We start from the raw sequence: 22,120 nt of genomic DNA on the forward strand, positions 1-22,120 counted from the left end.
TCTGCTCATAATTCATAACGGGAAAATCTATAGCTCTATATGCTAGTTCAGAGGTGAATAATAATGATAAAAAAGATACTTTCTTCCTGCTCTGCTGTCTATTCACATTTTATAAATACTTGGAAGTAATTTTACATCTGTATCTGAATATTAAAAATACAATTTTGTTTGAACATACAATATAGTTGTATATGAATCATGCATATAAAATAGTACTATTAGGAAAACTGCTTTAGAACATAGTGTACCTGCCTTAAAGGAAAATAGAACTTTAAAGCAATAAGGCTGACTTTAAATTGTGCGTAGAACCAGTAATTGTGTATTTAAGGCAATTAAAAGATTTATTGAATCTCGGTTAAAAGTAGATTGACAATGACATTAAACAATAAAGTATAATTTATTTGGTGCTACTTTGTGAATGCTCCTTAACTACAAATCATCTCACGATACCATATACAATATACTGTCAATCACAACTCAAACATAAAATAACCTACAAAATCGCATGGCTATCATCAATATACACTGATTATATTTTTAAAAGAAAGTTAGTAATTAATTAAGTTAAGGTGCAGTAACTTGTTTCAAATAAAATATTAGCACCATACCAGATATAATGATCTAAAACTATTGGCCTTCTCATACGTCTTAAATAACTAAATATAAACATTTTTTTTTCAAAGCACAAATATTAATTTGCAAAATCAGTTCTACAGTCGTTAATATTTCTCTCTTTCGTTGCATTTTTCCCCGGTAGGGAAAAATATGAAGTAAAAACGTTGACAGGATATGAAAATCAAACACATAGATCTAACCAAAGAAAAGGCTGTTCTTCAGCAATGCGTTCCAACAGAAGCGAAAGTGGACATTTCGCGGCGGATGGTACTGAAAGGCGAGAGTTCGAGTTCTGTGGTGTATTCGTTGTCATTGTCGTCGCTGGTCACTGTCGAAGACTTCTGAATGCACTCATCACAGCAACAGCAGCAACACTCCATGAAGGCCCGACTGAAGGGTTTGCAAAGACAGAAAAGGAGGACAGGGGTGACACAGGACTTAAAGAACAAAAGGAACTGGCTGATGATATAAAGCAGGTCCATGGTCTGCTGGGAAACCCCCGTAGCCATGTAGGCAGTGACAATGTTGCAGATGTTTTCAGGAATAATGCAAAACCCATACAAAATGGTCAGAGCCACCACTGTACAGTTCATCTGGCTTTCCAGCTGAATCTGTCGCTTATTCCCTCGGGTACAGGCTTTCTCTGCTTTGCGGATTTTCCTCGCAGTCACTAAAGAGCAGGTGATGGTGAAAAGTGTGGGCAAACAAAAGTAACAGCCGAAGTACCACCAGAGTCTTGCGCTGTCATAGGTAAGGGCTAGAACGTAGATGGTGTCCGGTAAGTCAGGGGAGACCTTGATGACGCAGCGTTCCGCGGGAGCTCGGCCACTAAACCCCAAATCCTCCTTGCTCAGCTGGCGGAGAACGACTTCGGGAAGTGCTAACAGTAGGGCACCCACCCATATAACAGCAAGCTTGGCAGTTGTGGAAGAACAGTTCTCGATCATTTCATAGTACATCTGCACGTTGGTGGCTGCTCGGAAGCGGTCTATACACAGAGCACATAAGGTGAAGGTAGTGACTCCGAGGGAAGCCACCTGCGGGAGGAGCACAGAATGCGTTTATTCCGGGTGATCTCTGAAAGATCGGAATACTAGGCAATAAATACAGATTGGCAAAACGGGGAAAAAACAAAACAAACAAACGAAAAAACACAAATAGAACAATTTCCTGGAATGAGGCACGGTTAACTGGTTAACTGGGTTGGTGACATTTGCCAAATCATTGTAAAGATGAAAATAGGCAGGAAAAAAAAAAGGAAATAATGTAGTGGTTCAGGGTCATGGAGTCAGAAAAATTTACAGCTGGAAGGATCCATAAGGACCCACTAGTCCAATACCACTTTGTTATTGAAAAGAACACAGACACCCCAAGAATTTCAGTCACCACAAAAATGCCTGCCACCAGAAGATCTAGATAAGGAAGGATAGTTGAGTGTATCCCATTTTCATTACTAAAAGGGTAATCATGTTTTCCAGTGTGGGGGCCGATAGCACACCTCACACACAGCAAACATTTAAGAGCTTATCGGGGCGCCTGGGTGGCTCAGTCAGTTACATGTCTGACTCTTGTTTCAGCTCAGGTCATGATCTCACGGTTTGTGAGTTCGCTCTGCACTGACAGCACAAAGCCTGCTTGGGATTCTGTCTCTCTCTCTCTCTCTCTCTCTCTCTCTCTGCCCCTCCTCCATTGTCTCTCTGTCTCTCTCTCTCTCTCTCTCTCTCCCCCTCAAATAAATAAACTTAAAACTTACAAGAGTTTATTTCCAACAAATGAGATGAGTAGAGATCTCCAATTTCTCCTAATGTAAAATAAAGTATTTTAATATTATTTTCAAATGATATACTTCTGGAAAACAAGAAAGGCAAAGTCTCCAGAATTTGAAATTGATGAAAAAACAAATGCCCAACAGGTCAGTGACTCCTCCCCCTGCACATTGCATGCTTGCCCTAGGGACATCTGCATTTCCTAGTGAGAGTTTCAGGTTGGTTTTAGCCAGAGGGATGGGGCCAGGTACCCAGGTAGAGAGGTAAGAAACAAGGCTAGAGTCAGTGTTTGTGGGGATTTAGGTCAAAGATCCCCTTATGAATTTCAAATTCCCCAAATAGTGACATCTTCATGGGTATATAGAGAAAAAACATAAAGGGAAATAGTAGAGAAACTTGTCTGCATTACATGATTTGGATCTAGGTGAACTGGAGATTAAAAAAAGGGCAAATTCTAACCAGGAGCCCGAATTACACTGGCCTAAGGCCAGAATTAACACCATCTATGTGGCTCAGAAAAACCCAAATTACAATTTTAAATTGTCCCAGGCACCTGGTGGAAGAAAGCACAAACCTCTCTGGAAAAATGCACTTTAAAACGGGCCTCAGAGAAATCCACAGATAAAACTCAAGGGAACATGAATTCACAATTAAAAATCACGATATGCAAGAGACAACCCACCACTTGTGAACTTATGTGCCAAAAGAAGCAAGGTACAGAATCAGGCATATATCAGCCGTATACATTTACCATGAAATAAGTACATTATCAAATTTAAAATTATATGATACTAAAAGAATGTCAAAGAAATAGGAGATATAAAAAGTAACCATGAAAATATGCAAAAAGGAGCCAGATATAATGTCTAAATATACCAGTCATAGGAAAATTTCAGATCAAAGAACCCTTTGACACTGCCCACATAGAGCCCTGTATCCAAACTCATATATGCGCATGGCCCAGGCATCTAACTAAATCAACAATTAAAGGTTAACAACCAAAACTATGTACATATTTTTTTCACACAGATACTTTGCCAGGAATATAAATGCATGTTCCTAATGTAAACATACTATCATTCTGTAGTCTGTAAAATATTTACAAACATCATACACTCTAATAGGGTACACAGACATGTACTCAACGCATGCATACATTTATTGATATCGATTATGTGCAAACACTCTGCTAGATATTGGGGATATAGAAAGAAACAAGAAACCGTTCTTTCTCTCAGAGAGGTCATAGTCAGCCAAGAGGGGGAAGGTGGTTCTCACAGTCACAAGATAAACACGGTCGTCATCTGGGAGCACCAGGTTTACTCAACTATTCAGAGGAAATTGAAGTAATTTAATGTTTAATACATGTAGCCATTATTTATATACTTAAGTAAAGACAATGAAGGTAGATGGTAAACTGTCCATGAGGTTTAAGATGAAACAGGAGACAAAAACTCCCTAGGTGGGAAAGATGTTTTGGGGTGTACCTTGGACACTCGGTATGTGCATGCACTCTCCTCTGGCAGCTATTGGTCATGCCTTGGCAAAGGGGCAAGGGGGAAATACACACACACACACACACATACATATATACATATATATTAGACATATATATATATCACATATATATACTGGACATATATATAATAGACATTAACATTTTATATATATATATATAATTAGACATTAACATTTTGTAAATGTTAATGTCTAATTTTTTGGAACTCAAAGGGATCATGTTGAAAAAAGGAAAACCATTTGTCATAACAATTTGGACACTCAACACATTGGTTGTTTATCTGCCACATTCAAGCTGTCACTCTCCCCAGTAATGATGGCAACTTGCCTTGCAGATTCTACGAGAGTTCCAATGTCCAATGTTCTCCCCTTTTTACACGCAACACGTTAGTCAACGTCTACCAGTCCCGCTACAGAAAGTAAGGACGTGGCATCCATGCCCTGACTATTCTCACAACTCTTAGTGGAGACAGTTTGAAAACAAGATGTAATGAGGGCTTAAGTGTATGAAAAGCAAAACTGAAGAAAAAGTATGATTCACAATCAACATCAGGGCAGATCAAGACTACATGACTGAGCTTATAAGCACAATTCCTGTTGTACAAAATCTTCAGAAAGTTTTCCATACATACCAGTACAAGGAATATCAATCCGATATGACTGTAAAAAGTCATCTCTACATACACGTTTTTAAAATTAACCTTCAAATTAATGAATTGTTCATCTTGATGGTAATTTATTTTGCATCTCTGCCAGAGATTCAAAATAATTCTAAAATTGAGGCCCCTGCTGTGCGACTGTCTTAAGATCAGATCTGTCAGTAACTGCCACATTTTGAATGGAAACCCGAGGACTTGCTCTCTTCTCAAGGTCTGTATCAAACAGTATTACTTAGAAATTGCACTATTTTATTTCATGGATTTCTGAAACATTACATTTACATACTAATTTTTCAAGCAGTTTGATTCATTTCTCTAGAAGAACATGAACAACAAAAGGTTCTCCAACTATCAAATGCACACACATCCTCAGCAAGGCTTTCTGTGTCATCTTCACTAATGCAAATCTTTGTGCATGTCACCCATGTATCCTGAGTCAGTCCATAAAGAAAGCTACAAAGGTTAATGCTGTGCATTCTTGTACAATTATGAATAGCATTTCTATTAAAAGGAAAACTTGGTAAGACAAAAACACTAGGGAATCTGACGACAGGCAATCTCTCAGAGACTTGGAACATCTATTTGCTTGGTAGTTTTCTATCATTCTTTACAAAGAACACATAACACTCAAGAGATAGCATCTTCTCCCCTGATTAATCTCCTTAATTTTAAACACAGAGATTTAAGATCTGGACCAATGATCACAAGAGCTAGCATTTGCATACCTAACTCTCAGTCTGTTGCAAAGCATTTCATGAAAGGTGATAACCGATGAACGTAGGTGGACATGTACTAAGAAGGTGTGTTAGAGTGCCTCTCCTTAGATATTTATGAACTGTGATACATATCCACTTTTAATTAGAAGAAGTTCACTTGCTAGAAAACCAAAAAATGCTTTCTAGGTTCTGTATATTTCATTGCACATGATAACAAAAGCCAGAGCAAGTTTTAAGCAAAATTTACATGTGCTCCTACTTTCACTCAGGAATTCTATGCTATTTTTTTTTTAGTTTATTTGCATGTGAAAGCAGGGGAGGGGCAGAGAGAGCGAGGGAGAGAGAGAATCCCAAGCAGGCTCCATGCTATAAGCCTGAGCCCATCGCGGGACTTGATCCCACCGATCGTGAGATCATGACCTGAGCAGAAACCAAGAGTCTGGTGCTTAACCGACCGAGCCACACAGGCACCCTTCTACATTGTATTTTATTTGCAGATGCTTAGTTCTTCAGCCATATTCTCAAAAGCTTTAGGACTGAGCACCAAATATGTTTAAAAGAACATATTTGATCTGTAATCCAAATCGCGGTTTGAGGGAAGCTTCCCCAGTTTCATACACAAGTTTCAGGAGGCTCCTGCACCTAGTTTCTTGTTGTCAAATCGTACTTCTCTCTGATAGTGTTCTCCTCCGTTAGTATCCAGCTGAAGCAGGAAAGTCACAAGAGCTGGGGCCTTGGAGTAAAATGCTGCCCCAAATGCAGATGGCACGTACCATGTAGTTGCCAACAGCAACCGCAGCCCCAAGGCCGGTCCTAGATGTCTCCTCCCTCTTACTGCCACTGCCTGCAGTGCTATCACTTCATTTACTTTTCTGCAAATCTACTTATGCACTTGATTTTATGAAGCGAAAGAGCAAGAAAGGTACAAAGCCCCTGCTCAGTACATTCCCAAATTATTTGTAGAAGGCTTAAAACATCTGTAAAGAATCAACTTCAGAAATTAATTGATAAAAAACATCTGGATCATGGGTGGTGGGCTAATTTCTGCTATCTCAGATATGAAATCTATCCATGCAATTAAAAATGCAAAATGTTGGTGTAACATGAAAAGATCTCTATCACAATTTTCAAACATATTTGTTTACTTACAGCTCATTAGAAATTCTACCGAGATGAATAGTGCAATTATATGCAATTATAAATCTGTATCATAAATGCTGGATCTTCTGCATTTAATGACCATATCAGATTGCTAAAATTCAATGTCACTAAGAAATACGCTCTTGGGAGTAAAGCTGGTAAGGGGTGGTTTTTTGAAGCAACATCCTGAGAGATGGAATGAGTAAGATGCAATCTCCTATTAATTAAACTGCAATGGGAGAAATAATTAGCATCAACAAAAGCAGAACTGTAAACACTTCTAATGGACAAGACTATTAATTTTGAGAACGAAGATCAGAGGGAAGCTGGAAGCATAAATTTTTAACTATTTGGGAAAAAGATATTAAGCATTTGAGGGTGTTGGCATCAAAATACACAAACAAGAGAATCAAAAGGAACAATTCAGAAATCTTTCTTTCAAACAGCAATGCTCTGCCCTTCTCCATATCCCAGAGGAACAACCATAAAACTCCTTCAGTGCCCGCTCAGTCCACATCCAGAGTGGTGAGGCTTCTCCAAGCTGCAGCCACCTGCGGCATTGCTTCCAGGCACTGGGCAGGCACAAAGTTGATACATGAGTACTCACCGTGGGAAAGCAGCAGCTCTGGGGTCAAAATGTTCTTCCCACTGTTCAAGTTCAAATTCAATACAAAAATATCAGCCCATGAGAAAGCCTAGGCCATCATAGTCACTTTTCCCGTTCCCTCAAAATGATAGGAAGAAAGTATGCACGGATGCTTTATGAAAAATGGTAAGGATCTTTGTAGGAAGATCCTTGGCTGTTGTCTTATCTGTTGCTCCATTTCTCAGAAGCGTACTGCAGACAGACAAATAAGAAATCATTTTGAATGAGAGTAAGCTATGAAAGTACAACTCTTACCAAATAAATAGTATCTCTTGCTAAACTTTCTGATATAAATCAGTGATAACAATGGGGAGGGGGAAGACCAATGTACTTCCAAAGCAAAATGTCTTTCATATGAAATTAAGTCTATATGCTTCAGTACAGTGAATAGGCTGATTTTTAGAAAATAGGGAAATTTCTAACTAAAGTCATGACAACTGTACTCTATCCTAACTTATATTTTACCTCAAAAAAGATGTTTAAGTAGATCTATTTCTGTGTACTCCTTTGTATACAAGTAACTCACAAAACAAGGGCATTACTGTGAAGAAAACCCATTCATTTGGACCATGAATGATAATCTATTATAAGTCTGTGGTTACAGGCCTAACAATCAGTCAGGAAAAAAGCAGGAGGAGCACAGGGTAGAGTTTCCTTTGAAACTCTAAATGTCTTCAGCTTGTATGTCTTTGGCCTCCTCTTGCATTTTCCATAATCCTTATGCTTACAGCACTTGAGGGCAACTTTTCCAGGAAAGAGACGCTTCTTTGAACACCAGTGGGTCTAACATGTTATCAGAGACTCTGCTGTGAATAAGATGGCCTTTTTAAAGAGGTCTTCATTTCAGAAAGCATGCAAGTCATGACACTGTGGTAGTAACACACTTCCATTAGTGTTTCCAAGTCAAAATAGAGCAAGGAGGAGAGATTTGCCACACCCCTTCCAGGCATGCGTGCATCTCTAAAACAAAATAAAGCTATTTACAGCCACTCTTCCACAGTCAAAGAGAAGGCTTCTTACCTTTATCAAAATCACTAGGATTTAATCTGATACACCCACGTATTATAAATATCCATTTATTTCAATTATACCCAATATATTTCATTTATACTTGATTCCCAATGTTATAGAAAAGCAAAATATTTTGAAGATATTGACTATTACTATTGTCTCATTCTCTACCTCCCTCCCTTTTGCTTAAGTTTAGTAACACGCTCTTACTTATTTTAAAAACAATTGAGACTATTTTTTTTAATATGAAATTTATTGTCAAATTGGTTTCCATACAACACCCAGTGCTCATCCCAACAGGTGCCCTCCTCAATGCTCATCACCCACTTTCCCCTCCCTCCCACCCCCCATCAACTCTCAGTGTATTCTCAGTTTTTAAGAGTCTCTTATGGTTTGGCTCCCTCCCTCTCTCTCTCTCTTTTTTCAATTGAGACTATTTAAAAGCTAACATATCACCCCAAAACTTGTATTGATGTTATAAATCTTTCTTTACCTTATTGTCCCACCTTGACATAAGGTTTCCTACCAATTGTGACTTCTGGCTTCTGCAGCACAGTACATTTCTGTGTACTATATATACACAGTATAACAGTACATATATATATGTATACACACACACACACACACACACACATATACACACACACACACATTTTACTACAACTTGCATAAAATATTATAATTTGGTTATAAATGTGTCAATGCTCATTAGTATAAAAAATAACAGCGAAGCAAGATTAACATCATTTGTCCTAGGAGGGAAACAATCTATTGAAATCAACAGATGTTAATATATATAATTTATATATTCCATGTTGATTCTCAATAATTAAAATCCATTTAAAAGTGTAATATTTATCCCAAGCCCAAGCTTGGCCATCCCAAGCTCCGATGAGTTTCCAAAGAACAGTAATCAATTTTCACCAATTTTCCTTTGTCCTTAATAATATTAGTTTGCATGACAGAAAACCTAAACTAAAAACATATTCCTCATCCATTTGTGGCTGGGTAATTATGATTTGAATGACACTAAGAAACCCGAAATTTTGAAGACAAAATTTCTCTTCTCTTAGCCAAAACTCCACTCTTGGTAGTCTGTTAAGGAAGTACTCTTTCTTCACTCAATCCTCCTATAAAAGATATGTACCTCTAAATCTTTCATCTTGCTGTGAATGAGTTAACAGATCTTTTCCTATACATGAGAAAGTTGAACCAAGGAGAAGACAGTGAAGGTAGGAGAAAAGGCACTTAGGGTGAGGAGTGACGAGCAGGAAGTAAAAAATGGCAGCCTTGAGCACAGTCATAGACTAATGAAAATGACTCATTCCAGTCCTGGATCAAATCAGTGACCTTGGCCTTGTTAATGCTATGAACCATTCAAGTGTGCTGACAAATAACAGTGAAAACCATCATAAATTCACAAACTGAAAGTATTCTATCTCGGGAATAAGCCTGGCACTGTGATTCCATCCTGTGTTTTATGGAAGTTTTATGGAAAGTATGTATACCTACTTTTCAAATAGAGAGGCCCCATATCTGAAGTTGCAGCAACCCCATTTTCCACTCTACCTTGAAAGTTTAGATGAGATCATCTCCTCTGGCAAAAAGAATGCCATTCTGATTAGGATACTTGAGAGTTAGTCTTGACAAGAAGGTTGGGTTAATTAGTAGACTTTGGCAGGTCAATTCTTGGGAAGTTAAAGGACAGGAGGATCCCAAGAGGATGAAATCAGAAGTGCAATGCCAGACACAAATCTCACTGCATAGTAGCTTGCCGATCCCTCTCCCCACACAGTCCACACCCCAGACACAGATCCCTGTGCTTCCAATGTGACACTGTTAAATCTAGTTGCAGCACATGGAAAGAGCTTTTAAAGGTGGAAACATTCTATCAAGGTCCATGGTGTGGAAGGGGAAAAGCATGGTAGATACGCCTTCACCTATTCAGCCTGGGAACCATAAACTCAGACTATTTTGCTTTTGCAGGTATATTTGCTTCCTTTTCGCTGTTGAAGGATGCTTTGTTAGTATAACTAGGTATCTTGGCAATCCATGGGAACTCAGGATAAGTCCTCACTCAGAATCTTTCTTGCTTGAAAGATTAATCCAATTCTTGAGAAAGTCCGTTCTTTCTGATACTCTTTCTATAATAGGGTCTGAAGTATCTATAATAGGGTCTAAAGTATCTCCATTGTCAGCCCTTCTTCCTAGGTTCTCTAAGGTCAAATTAAATAAGAGGTACATTTTTGAGATTTTTCAGAAGAAAAGGACTCAAATCAGTGTACTATTCATTAGACTGTTAAATAAATCATTCATTTAAGTAAAATTTTAAAATTTGGCTTAATTCCTTATGGCTAATAGACTCATAATTCCAAGGCAGAGATGGTTATCTCAGGCAATGTATTCCAAATAATAATTTAATTTTTAGAATAATTCTGTGTTCTAAGTGAAATTTCTAGGGCTGTCCTATCTGCCCAATTATCTTGCCAATCATTCTAATGGGCTTCCTATCCCATGAAATATTGAGAAAATAAGAAAGCAAGAATTAAGAGACTTTCATATTTGTATCTTTTCATCATGGACCTAGGCTGTATAGATTTATGCAGATTAATAAGAATACGATTGAAAAATAATTAGAGCACAGTTTTCACTTGTATTTCTCCATTTTTGGTTCTGAGTACAACTGTGAGTGGACTCATTCCAGGACCCATTCCTGACTTCCATAATACCCGGTTTAAACCTCTGTTATAGAGCACCTGGGTGACTTAGTTGAACATCAGACTCTTGATTTTTCCTCAGGTTATGATCTCAAGGTTCATGAGTTAGAGCCCCATATCAGACTCTGCACTGACAGTGCAGAACCTGCTTGGAATTCTTTCTCTCTCTCTCTCTCTCTCTCTCTCTCTCTCTCTCTCTCTCTCTCTCTCCCCCTTTCTCTCTCTCTCTGCCCTTTTTCTGCTTGTGTGCAAATGTACATGTGTGTGCATACACACACACTCTCTCTCTCTCTAAAATAAGCAAATAAACATGAAAAAAATTAAATAAACCTGTTATAGCACTCATTACACTGCAGAACATTACTTCTCTATAACTTAATTTTTTTAAGTTTATTTTTATTTATTTTGAGAGAGAGTGTGTGTATGTGCACGTGCATGCAGGCGCATGTGAGTGGGGGAGAGAAAGAGAGAGAGAGAGAGAGAGAGAGAGAGAGAGAGAGAATCCCAAGCAGGCTCCAGGCTGTCAGCACAGAGCCTGACTTGGGGCTTGATCTTAAGAGCCATGAGATCAGGACCTGAAGGGAGGTGAAGAGCTGGATGCTTAACCAACTGAGTCACCCAGGTGCCTCACTTATTCTATAACTTTAAAAGCAGTAAGGAATCTATGTTATTCATGTCTGGAAACTCTCCCCCCTTTTCTCCCATGCTTTCTACTCCCATCCCCACCTAACATGGTACCTGACATAGTAGAAAAGTCCGATAAATTTTTGATGAATAAACGAATAGTAAATAAATGAATGAATGATGACATACATGGAAAAGGATTATAGAAGATAATGAATTACTCAAATTGTTCTTTAATCAGTTATTGGGTGCTGCTGTTTTATATATAATCCTTCCAAGTTGAATGCCAATGAATATCTCAAGAAGGGGAGTAGAGAAAATCCATATTTCTGTGTGTCTTCACTGACAAACTTTAGAAAAGGATGGCTTCTCAGTATAAAATATAGTTAAGGAAATTATTTGAATTTCACATTTGATTATCATAAAACTTTTATTTATGTAGAATCTAAATTCAGTAAACCTTGCCATACACTATTCATAAATGGCATTGTAAATAAGAGCTCATTCTATAACTTTTTAAAACTTGTCTGTGAGAATCATCAACTATTTTTATTCCGTGGAAATGTAGAAAACGATTATAAAAGGATTAATGGGAAGTCATAAAATATTTGTTAAGCACCATTCTCACACAGTGAGTTTATTTTTCCAGAGAATATTAGTAACTTTCAAATTGCTCAAAAAACTGTTTGTTTCCACTTACAAGTCCATCAGAATACCTAATGGCTAATCCACAACTCAAGCAAATTTGCCATCCGCCATGTTAAGTGCGCTGTTACTTGAATGTGGGGGCTCTAGGGCGATCTGTGTGGAATCACATACCTGTACAGTAAGTCATCTTCAGCTTCCAGGATCCTTCCTTTCTTACCTGCCAGTGCTAACTACAGTCTCAGGCAATTAAGGAGCCATCTATTCCACTCAGTTTAAAAACAGTATTTTTAAAGCCATTGGAGAATTTGGCTCTTTTCACCACAAAAGATTGTAGATCTTTCACAAATCATCCCTGGTCCAAGGGTCCTGGGGAGATGCATTCCCTCTATCCATCCTCTACCCTCACGTAGGAATCTTGTGTCCCAGTAAAATAAAAATAAAGTTCGATCTGGGATTATCTTACAACTATTTGAAGCCTTCTTCCCTACCACACATCATGAAGGTATGAGTTCTTTAAACTAAGGGGGGGCCTGTATCATTCAAAACTTCCAATTAATGTCCCAACAGAAATAAATATTTGGCAGCGGACTGGAATCAGACCATACACTGACCGGTTGGCTTCCATCAAGTAATGAGCAATGATCTGTTCCAGTTGCCATATTCAGTGCCTGAATTATTTGGCTTTAATAATTTTTTACATCCTTAAAGGAATAGTATGGTAGGAAACTCCTATACCATTCTCTTATTGCAGTCCATACCCAGACCTTCATTTCCATCTTTCTCTCTCTCCCTCCTTTTTTCCCTCCCTCTCCCTTGCCCCCCCCCTCTTTCCACATACAACTATCATTTTGAGCATAGTTTTGTTTATTTTGTCTATTTTGTCTACTATCTGATAAACGAGTTTAAAATGATGTGTCTGTTAGGATGACCACCATCCACTCAGATTCTCTTCTCTCCTATCCCCTTCTCCTACCATTCCATTTGCCCTTGGTCCTTACAGGATTTATCACTAGGCCCCAAAGATACCAGAATCCTGGAATAGAAAGAGAGAAGTTATCAAGTACAACAGTTCCCAGTATATTCCCACTCATAGCAACATTAAATATGATAAAACAACTCTCTAGCAACAGACCCAGGAAGCTGGCTACTCTCGTCAAGCCTTATGCCAACAAAGTGAAATAAAAACAAGAGTTGAATGTAAATTGCAAAGATGTGTAATTTCTGCTGAAGAAACAACTCCTATTTTTCTACACAAGCCCAACTTTCCCCAAAATTCCACTGTCTCCTTAAGATTATGCTAATACTGAAGTTGTAGGGGGGGTGGGGGTGGGGAAAGAACTATGGTAGAAGAGGAAAAGAAGGCAAAGAGAAGAGAGGAGAGAAAATTTGTGAATACAAATTAACTGTGGTCTAGCTACTATGGAAAACAGTATGGAGATTTCTCAAAAATTTGAAAATAGAATTACCATATGATTTAGCAATTCCACTTTTGGGCATTTATCTGAAGAACGTGAAAACACTAACTTGAAAAGATATACGCACCCCTATGTTCATTGTAGCATGATTTACATTAGCCAAGATATGGAAACAACCTAAGTGTCCACTGATGAATGAATGGTAAAGAAAATGTGGTGTGCGTATGTATGTGTATATATTTACAATGGAATATTATTCTGCCACAAAAAAGCATGAAATCTTGCCATTTGCAACAACATGGAGGACCTCAAGGGCATTATGCTAAATGAAATAAACCAGACCAGGAAAGACAAAGACCATATGATCTCAGCTATATATGGAATCTAAAGAATGAAAAATCTCAAAACACAAAAAACCAAGCTCATAGAAACAGAGAAGAGACCGGTGTCTGCTAGAGGCTGGAATTTCTGGGGATGGTTGAAGGGTGTCAAAAGATACAAGCTTCCAGTTATAAAATAAGTTATGGGGATGTAATGTACAACATGGTGACTATAGGTAATAACATTGCATTACATACTTGAAAGTTGCTAAGAAAGTAAAAAAGTAGATCTTAAGATTTTCATAAGATAAAAGAATGTCATAACTATGTAAGGTGATGGATACTAACTAGAGTTATTGTGGTGATCATTTCACGATTACACAGCTATTAAATCATTATGTTGTACACCTGAAACTAGTATCATATGTCAATTATACATCAATAAAAAATAAAAATTAATTGTGGATAAAATTTTATACTAAGAAATATTAAAAATAAAAACACTGGATAAGGCAAAACAGATTACTATCTAAAAGGTAAATCATACACTATAAATCAATAATAACGTGCATGGGGGGATGTCAACAAATAAAGTAAATATAAGAAAGTAAAAAGTGAAGAGAAGGCAAAATCTAAATAAAAGGAAATAAAATTCAAATAATTTTAGAAGTCTTGTGGTCAAGAAGAAAACAATTTGGTGGGGGAAAGGTTTTTGAGAAAGTTTAAAGAAATGTAATTATGTATAGTGTCTTTTACCAATCTAAAACACTTCGTGATTTTGAGAACATGAAATGTAACCTATGTAACTTGATTTGATAACTAAAGTAATCATGCTTGACATATTAAAAACTGCAATTGTATCAGATTATTGAAATTAAAAATTTTTTTTTTTTTTTAAAACAGCTACCAACTCTGGAAATTAATGTTCTGGGTTTTTTTAAAGGTTTTATTTTAAGTAATCCCTATACACAATGTGGGGCTCGAACTCACAACACCAAGATCAAGAGTTTCATGCTCTACCAAATGAGCCAGCCAGGCACCCCTGGAACTTACTGTTAATGTAAGACAAACAAGATGAAACCTAAGAATATAAAAAGCCATAAACTTCAGCATATAGCAAATGATGTTAACTGGGCTTATTTTTTCCCTACCTACTGGATATAAAAATCTTCTTTAAAAGACACCAAGGAGCAGACATCGAAAGAAACACTCCCTGGACATTCTTGCCTCCTAAATGTTTGTCTAATAAACAAGCTTGAGACAAAATGTCTGGCTACCACGGAATACGTATATATGCTTGAGATGATCATTTCTCCTCTCTGGGTCTCATGTTTCATCTTTAAAATCAGAGGGTTGGATCAGACTGCCCGCTGGTTCTAATTTAACATGATAATTCAAAAGCCACTGTAGTGAGGGCTGTGGTTCCAGACTGCCTCCCCACAGAATTCCTTCAGGTATAAAGTGCTGATTCCAACTTCTGGGACTAGTGGTGATTGACGGCTCTTAGCTGCATCCCTGTCTAGGAACTGCCCTTCAGAGAGATCCACCCAGCTCAAGGTTATGCCCCCTTCCTGGAAGCAACTTGCATCCAGTTACTGGTCCCTTCAGGGGACATAAAGTCTGGGCCATCTTGCCTCAATTCAGGATATTGTACAAGGCCCTCGGGGCCCTGCAACTCCCTGTGGTATCAGCTGAGGTCTCAGTGGGATCTGTATCACGGTTCAACTTTCCCCCCTGCCCAATTCTGCTTCCTTCATTCCCTACGAGGCACTGAACGTAAGCACACACCCCAATAAACTTCCTGTGAAGCAAATATCCACATTTGGGTCGGATTTCTCAGGGACGTGACACGGAACAGGCACTAAATCTCTAAATAAAACAGGCAGAACTGTTTTATTTTGAGTTTTGGACTGTATTTCTTGTTCTCAAAATCAGGAACTATGGGGCTGATACTACTATCCAATAATTATTTTCACAAAACATACTAACACATTATAAAATTATTTCAGAAGAATAGGATTAGGTAGGAATGTAGAAACACTACATCTGAAGATAGTCATTCATTACTTTAACAATAAAAAATGTATATTAGAGTCTAATTTTTAAAGAAAAAAATGAGTAAATTTTTTTCCAACCTTTGCTTCTCTAGGGAAAATAAAACCTAGTACTAATAACTAAAAAAATAGGGCTATAAAGAATAGGAAAAACTACAGAGCAAACAAAACAAAACAAAACAAAACAAAACAAGCAGTAATTGTTTTAATAATAAAAGAGGTAAAAAATAAACTTAAGAAGCAGAGAATTAAAAAATGAAATACAAATGAAAATACACATTTTTTAAGAATCCTCAGAGTTAGAAAAACAATTAAAAGACATACATAATACCATCATCACTCAAAACTCATAGGTTGCATTAAATCTGAGTTTTTATATCCTTTTCTGAATTTGGATGGGATTCCTTTCTTTTAAAGTTTTTTTTTTCAAGAACTTGGGTAATATGTTTTTTCTTTCCCCATTTTTTTTCTGTCTTCTTTATATGGTTTTTCCCTATAACATATAAAGGTTTTATCATGCCCAGTACATTTTAGACAAGCCAATACACTTCTCTTGTATGGCGGGGGGGGGGGGGGGGGGGGGGGGAGCGGGTAACTCTCCTGGTCACTGTATAGTTTACTTTTGTCTCATTCTTGTATGTCAATTTCTTCTGCATTATTCAAGCAAACAATCAGAGAAATCTTAAATCTTGACCTTGAAGCTGCAATTGATAGGCACATTTCTCTTACATGAATTCAATTACCTCCTCTGCAATTCAAAAATGAACTACCAAATAAATTAGACATTTCAGAGCTACTTGGAGCCTGGCAACAAGAGAAACCCTAGGTCTTGGTGAAGCAGCAACAGCTGATTTAGCCAGCATGGAATGATTCTGCATCTGATCCCTGCCAGGATAACAGAGGGTCTCATTTACTGTCTCTTCCCTTACTTCTTCTAAGTAGGTACTGTTTTCTGTTTACTTATCCCCTAGCTTTAGGCCCTGGAACAATGTTGAACATAGTGTCACTGGCCCTGGTGCCAGACAGGATCAGGGGCTCTGGAATATTTACAGTTTCCCTTCTTCTGCTTCCATAAATGAAATGGGCAGTCTGAATGGAGGAAATCAAGGGCCAGCTGGCTAAAAACACAACTGGCAACAAAGCACTTGGGCTCCTTCCAAGAGCTGGTGTTTAAAGAGAGGCCATTTAAAGAGCAAATTCCAACCACCATAATAATGGTTCAGGACACTAGCTGTAAGAAGAAACAGTAAGATTTTCCTCAGAAATATTTTTGTTTCCAAAGTTCGGAACCTGTTATATTCCCTCTTCTTCTTAAGAAATTTTCTAGAGTTAGTCAATCCCTTAAAATAGTCAATCAATACCCTAACAAATGACAAGTATATGTTGTATACTTCTGAGAATTTATATATCTATATATAAATTCTATGCCATGATGGCCAACGTGTTATTCTTGCTTAAGTGCATTCACACGAAAGAAATAAAACTGTTAAGAAATGGAGAAGGAAAAGGAAAGAAATCAAAAATGACATAAGAATTTAGATGGGATAGCATGGCAGAGAGCCAAAGACACGTAAACTAATTTTGGAAGGTTATTAACATATCATGAAGCCAACTGACAAAAGCAGATTTCCTTTATTAAATAAAATAGTATTCCAACTTATATATTTAAGAAAAAATGCAATAATCTTCTTGGGGAGAAATCATATTGGAGCCCTACTGGATAAACAAAACATGGTTTTTTGTGGTTGCTGAGTTCTGGTAAGACAACCTTGACTGGTCACTTATTAACCCTAGAATCTCTGATAGGTGCCAAATAAAAAATATATATAAATGCCATATTCAGAGAGAGAAATTTAAAATCTAAACAATTCTATACGTTATGAGATCATAATTAATTATACCATAATCCAGGAGAAAATGAATTTGAAGGTGGGTGAACAAAGCTGCCTCTCTCTCTCTCTCCCCCCTCCCTCCTTCCTCCCTCCTTCTCTCTCAATGATTGGCAAGAGAAATGGAGGAAGGTACCCAGAAAAAAAGTGAAGGGGTTCAGCAGCCAGGTAGGTGCGTGGAACAGCAGTTCTGATGCTATAAATCCCAGAAATGGGTAAAGCCAGTAGCTTGAGACCCCCTGGAAGGCATTACCTCGATATAGGGCACAATCTTACAAGAGAAGTCCTCCAGCAGCCACTTTTTCGTCAGCTCGTGAAAGATGACAAGCGGAAGGCAGAAGAAGATGATGAGAAAGTCCCAGAAGGCCAGGTTGGCCAAGAGGGAATTGGAGATGCTCCGCATGTAGTAGTTGTGACACACGATGCACATCACCGCCAGGTTGCCAATGATGCCAGTCCCGAAGATCACCACAGACAAACACATGACCGCATAGGCGCCGTAGGACTCCTGGGTCAGTGGGTAGAAGGGGTTCTTTATTCTCAAGCGTCGGTTTGTGCTGTTTCCCCGGCGGGGACCCCCGCGCTCGTGGATCCCTTCGCCCGAGGACCCATTCTGGGCCAGCGCCCTGCCGGGGGGTGCAATTGTCCTCCTTTCGTGCCCAGACAGCCCATTGACCGTCTTGGGTGGGGTGTCGTGGTGGGAGCCCTGGAGTTTCCCGCCTCTCCTTGGCCAGTAATAAAGGTCGCTGGCGCCAGGTTCCGTCCTCACACTCTGCTCCTGGCTGTGCCCAGAAATGCCAGAGCCTCTAGGACCCTTCTCTTCCTCCTCTGAGATCTGAAGGAGGAGTTGGAGAGCCGGGGGGTTCCCTCTCGCCAAAGTTCCAGGGGGCTCCTGACCTCGGACACCTTTCCACCTCCAGGCTCCAGGCGGCCTGGCTGGAGGTCCCGAGGGTTCTGCGGTCAACGCCTCCGCCCCTCTGCCTGCACCTGGGTCACCGCCCGGAGCTGCCCTTCTGTCCCTAAAGGGCGGTGCGCGCACCGCTGCCCCCTGCTCCTCCTCCCTGAGCGCACGGGCTAGCAGGTCTTCTGCAGAATTTCCCAGTCCCCAAGAGTCCCTGCTGCGACGGTGGCTCAGTGCAGGTGAACAGTTTTCCCCCAGGCAAGTTTCGTTTCTTGGCGAAGAAGCGGACCCGAGGCCAGGAGAGGCAGAAACCTTGAGCAGTAGCAGAAGCAGCAGCCGCAAGGTGCGGGCGAGAGGCGAGCCCGGGGCCCGCATGGCTCGGTGAGGGCGCTCCCCGCGGCCGCGGCTCCCGGTTAGGACCGACACCTGCTGCCTAAGTTGCTGCTGAGAGTTAGACACATGTCACATACTCACTCCCGCCCCGGCAGTGGGGGACGGGAGATTACGGGGAGGTTGGGGGATGGGTCTTGGGTCACAAACCCTCCCCCTTTACAATCCTTCCTCGTTTGGCTTCCCGTGCATCTCTCGGCCGAACCCACCCCGAGCGCTGCGTATCCCCCCCCCCCCCCCCCGCAAGGTTCAGAGAGGGAGTCACTGCTCCCGACGGCTGACCTTGAAAAGTTGTAACCAACACCTGACTGTTGATGAATGTTGCTACCGGGAGAAGCCCGGACCAAGCCCCACGTTCCTCCCTGCCTTTGGGTGGTTGCCTTCTTGGTAACAGTTGCTCTGCCTATTTACATCCTTTCGATACAGCTTTATCCAGTTGGTAACAGTTGTGCTGCCTTTTTACATCCTTTCAACCGCTTTGTCCAGTTGTAAGCCGAGGTCGCTACAGGGGGAGAAAAACAAGTTCCCCTTCTTCAGGTGACTGGCAGCCACAATCCCGCTCCCGGCTCGCTGGAAACAGGTTGCAAACAGCCAGACGCCGCGCAGACGCGCCCGGGAAACTCTTGCCCCACCTAACCCCAGCGACTCGCCAGGCCGCGGCTGCCGTGGAGAAGCGGGATGCGAAACCCGTGGTCACTGTCAAAGTTGCTTCTCCTCCAGCTCAAAGTTGACCAGGGGGCGGCGCCGGCTGCTGGGCGGTGCGTCCTGGCGGAGAAGGGAGTCGATGGCGGGAGTGAGGAGGGCGGGCGCCGCTCCTCGGTGGACTGTGCCGTGCCGGCGGCCGAAAGAGCTGGTGGCGGCGACAGCGGGCGCTACCCGGGCGGAGAGTGTGGTGCCTGGAGCCGCCGCGGGCGAGGCGGTGCATGGCCGGAAAGGGGGAGGTGGCCCGGCCTCTCCCCGCGGCTCCTGTCGCTGCGCGCGAGGGCGACACCCAGCGCTCCGCTCCTTGCCTCCTCCCCCTCCTCTGCCTCTTCGGAGAGATGCCGGTTTGTGGGGAGACTGGATTCCCTGGTGGTTTACGACTCATTAAACCCACACACGTTTCATTCAAGCCCTTTGTAGCTGCTTTCACTCGTAGGAGCTGGAAGCGGAGAGGGAACAAGGGCGGGGCGCGGAGCTAGGGATGGGCGGGACACGTTAATTCCCCAGATGTCGGAACCAGCTTGACAGGTCCCAGAGCCGGGTGGGGAGGAGCAGGGGCGAGACCCGTGCTTTCTCTTCCCATCCGCCGTGCGCATGCCCAGGCCTCGGCCCCGAAGGAGTAGTAAGGTGAGCAGCCCGCTCACCTCGTTCGGTATTCCCAGGGGCTGAGACTCGAGAGAAAGGAAGCTCAGAGGTTTCCTTCGCAGAGAAGGAGCAGTTCTGGGAATGGGACGCACAGTGAAAATGTCCAGGATGCATCGTTACCTTTAACACCGAGTTAGGAAGCAGGATAACAGGGGTTACTTAAAATGCCCAGAGTACAAAGAAAGTAGTTTCGTTTGATGAACTAGTGGGAAATGACAGGTGGGCGAAAATTAACTTGGCATGGCTGACCATGCCTTTCCAGCCTTTAGCAGGAAGCCTGCTAAAGCTGTTCAGGGTATAGTTGGTAAGACAGACAAATATAACATAAAATGGGCAAACTGATTAAGAGAGAAAGTGACAGACGAAGAAAAAAAAAAACACATTTTGAAATGAAAAAAAAAAAAAAGGCAACATCTAGAAAGAGAAAATACAATGAAAAATATGATGCCAATTGTGACAGGTATAGAACAATGGCCCTCCAAAAGATGTCCACATCCTAATTCCCAATACCTGTGAAAATCTGGCAAAAGGGACTTTGCAGATGTGATACAGTTAAAGATCTTGAGATAGGAAGAATTATCATCCAGGTGGGTCCACTGAAATCACAAAGGTCCTTACAAGAGGGAACTGGAAGAGTCAGAGTGGTGCAATGAGTCAAGCAATCTCTAGAAGCTGGAAAAGTCCCCGCTTGCTCATTTTACACTTCTGACTTCCAGAACTATAAGATAATGAATTTGTGTTGTTTTAGGCCACTAAATTTGTAGTAATTTGTTGCAGCAGCAATAATAAACTAATATACCAATTAACCTAAAAATGTAGACAGCAACAACGATTTTTTTGGAAAATATTAACTACCAAAAATAGCTCAAGAAGAATTTTTTTAGAAAGAAATGAAATCATTCATCACGTTCTACTTATCAGAAAGCACTAGACATTATCGAATCCTAAGGAGTAATTATGCTTTATACGAAATGTTTGATAGCTACCCAATTCATTTTGTGAAGCCAGAATAACCTTAATATCAAATTGGAAAATGCCAGAAAAAGGAAAAAAAGGGTTAATAGCACTCATTTATACATTAATTCATTTACATATAATAATTCTCTCAAGTGCATGAATCCAATAAACAAATATTCTGCTCACATTATTTAGGGAAGAGCAGTGAACAAAATAAAGGTCTGCTCCCTCTGAATTTACATTCTCTTGGGGGAGACAGATAATAAACAAATAAATATACAATACATCAGATGATGATAAGTGCTAGAGAGAAAAGAATGGAGAGTAAGGAAGTAGAGTAATGGATTAGGGAAGTATGTTAAAAGGATGGGCAGTGAAAGCCTTTTTAATATAAAAGGTGATTTTTGAATACTTACTAACATATATCCAATAATCCCAAATAAAACCTTGACGAACCTTCAACACTACCTGTTTTATTTTTAAATACGGCATATAATAGGGTTTATCCCAGAAATATCAGGATAGCCTAACAGAATATTTTTTTATAATTTATGAAATTAAGCAATTTATGAAAATAAGGACAAAGATATATTTATGTCAACAGATGCAGAAGAAGCATTTGGTTAAATGCCATCATCATTCATTATTAAAACTGTTAGCAAACTCCTTTAGAAAAAAAAAACACTTTAATATAACAAATGTTAATTTAAAAATACAGCAAACATTAATGTCAAAATAACAGACACATTCCCTTTAAAATGAAACAAGACAGGACCACCTCTTCTAT

General features: G+C 40.1%; 1 protein-coding gene across 1 annotated transcript; it reads right to left on the reverse strand.

The window, feature by feature from the left end:
* Positions 1 to 322: 322 nt before the first annotated feature.
* Positions 323 to 19,804, reverse strand: GPR37 (G protein-coupled receptor 37). Its single transcript, XM_030308355.1, has 2 exons — positions 17,992 to 19,804; positions 323 to 1,652 (listed from the first exon to the last, which is right to left on the reverse strand). The coding sequence occupies exons 1-2, from the start codon at positions 19,012 to 19,014 to the stop codon at positions 834 to 836; spliced, it is 1,842 nt and encodes a 613-aa protein (XP_030164215.1). The 5' UTR covers positions 19,015 to 19,804; the 3' UTR covers positions 323 to 833.
* Positions 19,805 to 22,120: the final 2,316 nt, after the last annotated feature.

The sequence above is a fragment of the Lynx canadensis genome, chromosome A2, assembly GCF_007474595.2.
Source record: "Lynx canadensis isolate LIC74 chromosome A2, mLynCan4.pri.v2, whole genome shotgun sequence".
Lineage (NCBI taxonomy): Eukaryota > Metazoa > Chordata > Mammalia > Carnivora > Felidae > Lynx > Lynx canadensis.

Coding starts and splice junctions, on each gene's coding strand:
- GPR37 (XM_030308355.1), bottom strand. CDS start 19,014: ATGCGGGCCCCGGGCTCGCCTCTCGCCCGCACCTTGCGGCTGCTGCTT. Junction 1,653..17,991: donor AGATTGTGCCCTATATCGAG/GTAATGCCTTCC, acceptor CTCCTCCCGCAG/GTGGCTTCCCTCGGAGTCAC.